Source organism: Octopus bimaculoides, chromosome 25 (assembly GCF_001194135.2).
Source record: "Octopus bimaculoides isolate UCB-OBI-ISO-001 chromosome 25, ASM119413v2, whole genome shotgun sequence".
NCBI lineage: Eukaryota > Metazoa > Mollusca > Cephalopoda > Octopoda > Octopodidae > Octopus > Octopus bimaculoides.
Window position 1 is genome coordinate 32,392,863 of NC_069005.1, and position 1,523 is coordinate 32,394,385.

General features: G+C 32.8%; 1 protein-coding gene across 1 annotated transcript in view; it reads right to left on the reverse strand.

Moving 5' to 3' along the window:
* Positions 1 to 293: 293 nt before the first annotated feature.
* Positions 294 to 1,523, reverse strand: part of LOC106879267 (collagen alpha-4(VI) chain) — a 2,634-nt gene continuing 1,404 nt past the window's right edge. Inside the window, exons 2-3 of the mRNA XM_014928764.2 lie at positions 1,149 to 1,160; positions 294 to 550 (exon numbers count right to left, since the gene is read on the reverse strand). Of these exons, the coding sequence (XP_014784250.2) occupies positions 309 to 550; positions 1,149 to 1,160 (254 nt within the window). The 3' untranslated portion in view covers positions 294 to 308. The remainder of the gene's footprint in view (positions 551 to 1,148; positions 1,161 to 1,523) is intronic.

Here is a 1,523-nt window from a genome sequence, read left to right on the forward strand (position 1 = left end):
GTATGTGCGTGAACTCATTGCTTAAATGGCCACTAAATATAGTTCGTGGATGATTGATGGTTTGGATGGGCACTGATGAAAGAGCAAAAACTCCTGGAGTATGGCATATACGCTCATTAACCATTTTACATTTTCGATCTCATCGTTGTTGTTTACATCAGGCGTCTCGGATACGAAACTCTGTAGCAAAATCAGTGCTGGCTTAATTTCTAAACAAAATCTGTAGAGATAACCTAAACAAGTGTTGTAATTGCACTGGTAACACAGAAGAACACAATATTCACTTATAAAGGCGTTTGATATACATTTTAGTATATCATGGATTCGTAACGAAATACAATGTCCCTAAAGGTCATCAATAACGAGTTTGCTTTATACTTACTTTTCGTTGCTTGGCACTTTCCAGTAATCGTTCCAAACCTGAGGTTTTGCTCAGAAAAATTCTCGTATACGATTGAATCCATGATGAAGGTAGTAACAGTGTTTGTCTCTTCGTAACCCATACTAGAAGAGTCGAACACGAAGTTTATGTCGACCTTTCCGTTACAACCTGGAAGTAAAGAAATAGATTTCGTTAAAAATATTTACCCATGTTCAATAATCATATATCGCTATTGTATGGATGTGTGTGTGTGTGTGTGTGTGTGTATGGATGTGTGAGTGTGTATGTGTGTGTGTGTGCGTGTGTGTGTACGAGTATGTGTATATGCGTGTGTGTATGAATGTTTTTGAGTGTTTTACCCGTCTAGTATGAAAAATTTGATCACATAAACGCACAGAATTAACTATTGTAGAAATATATACGCATGTCCCTTGAACTAAACATGCAACGAAGCAATTATATATGAAACACAAGTCACGTCAGTGAAAACAAACGTTTATATTGTACGCAAACTCTATGTTACAAATGGAGGAATGTAAGTTTAAGCAACAATATTTCAACCAGATTTATTTCAGAAATAGACAAAAATTGAATTAAAAAATTATTTAATTTTTAACTGAAAAACAAAACATAAAAAAAAGAAAAAAAAAACGAAACAAAACAGTAATTTCAGTCTCGAATAGAATAGACTACAGAGATGCGAAACAAAATAGAAATGTGCCAAAAACTGAGAGCTATGCCAAGCTGGGAAATGGTTCCAACTCACCTTGATCTGTATCTGTGGAAAAAGAGAAGATAATAATAATAATAATAATAATATTCATACAAATACATAACAAAAACACCAGGACTTACAAATATATATAACATACAGAAAATTGCACTACTGGGCACTGCACACATCCTACGCAAAACACTTTCAATTCAGTAACCATAAGAGCACCACAGCAAACCACAGCACGTACCCAAGGCACACAGAGCTGCGCTCGGTAGTGAAGTGAAAGCACGTGATAAAAATAAAACTACTGAACAATAATAATAATGGTAATAATAATAATAATAATAATAATAATGATAATAATGATAATAATAATAATAATAATAATAATAATAATAATAATAATAATAATAATAATAATAA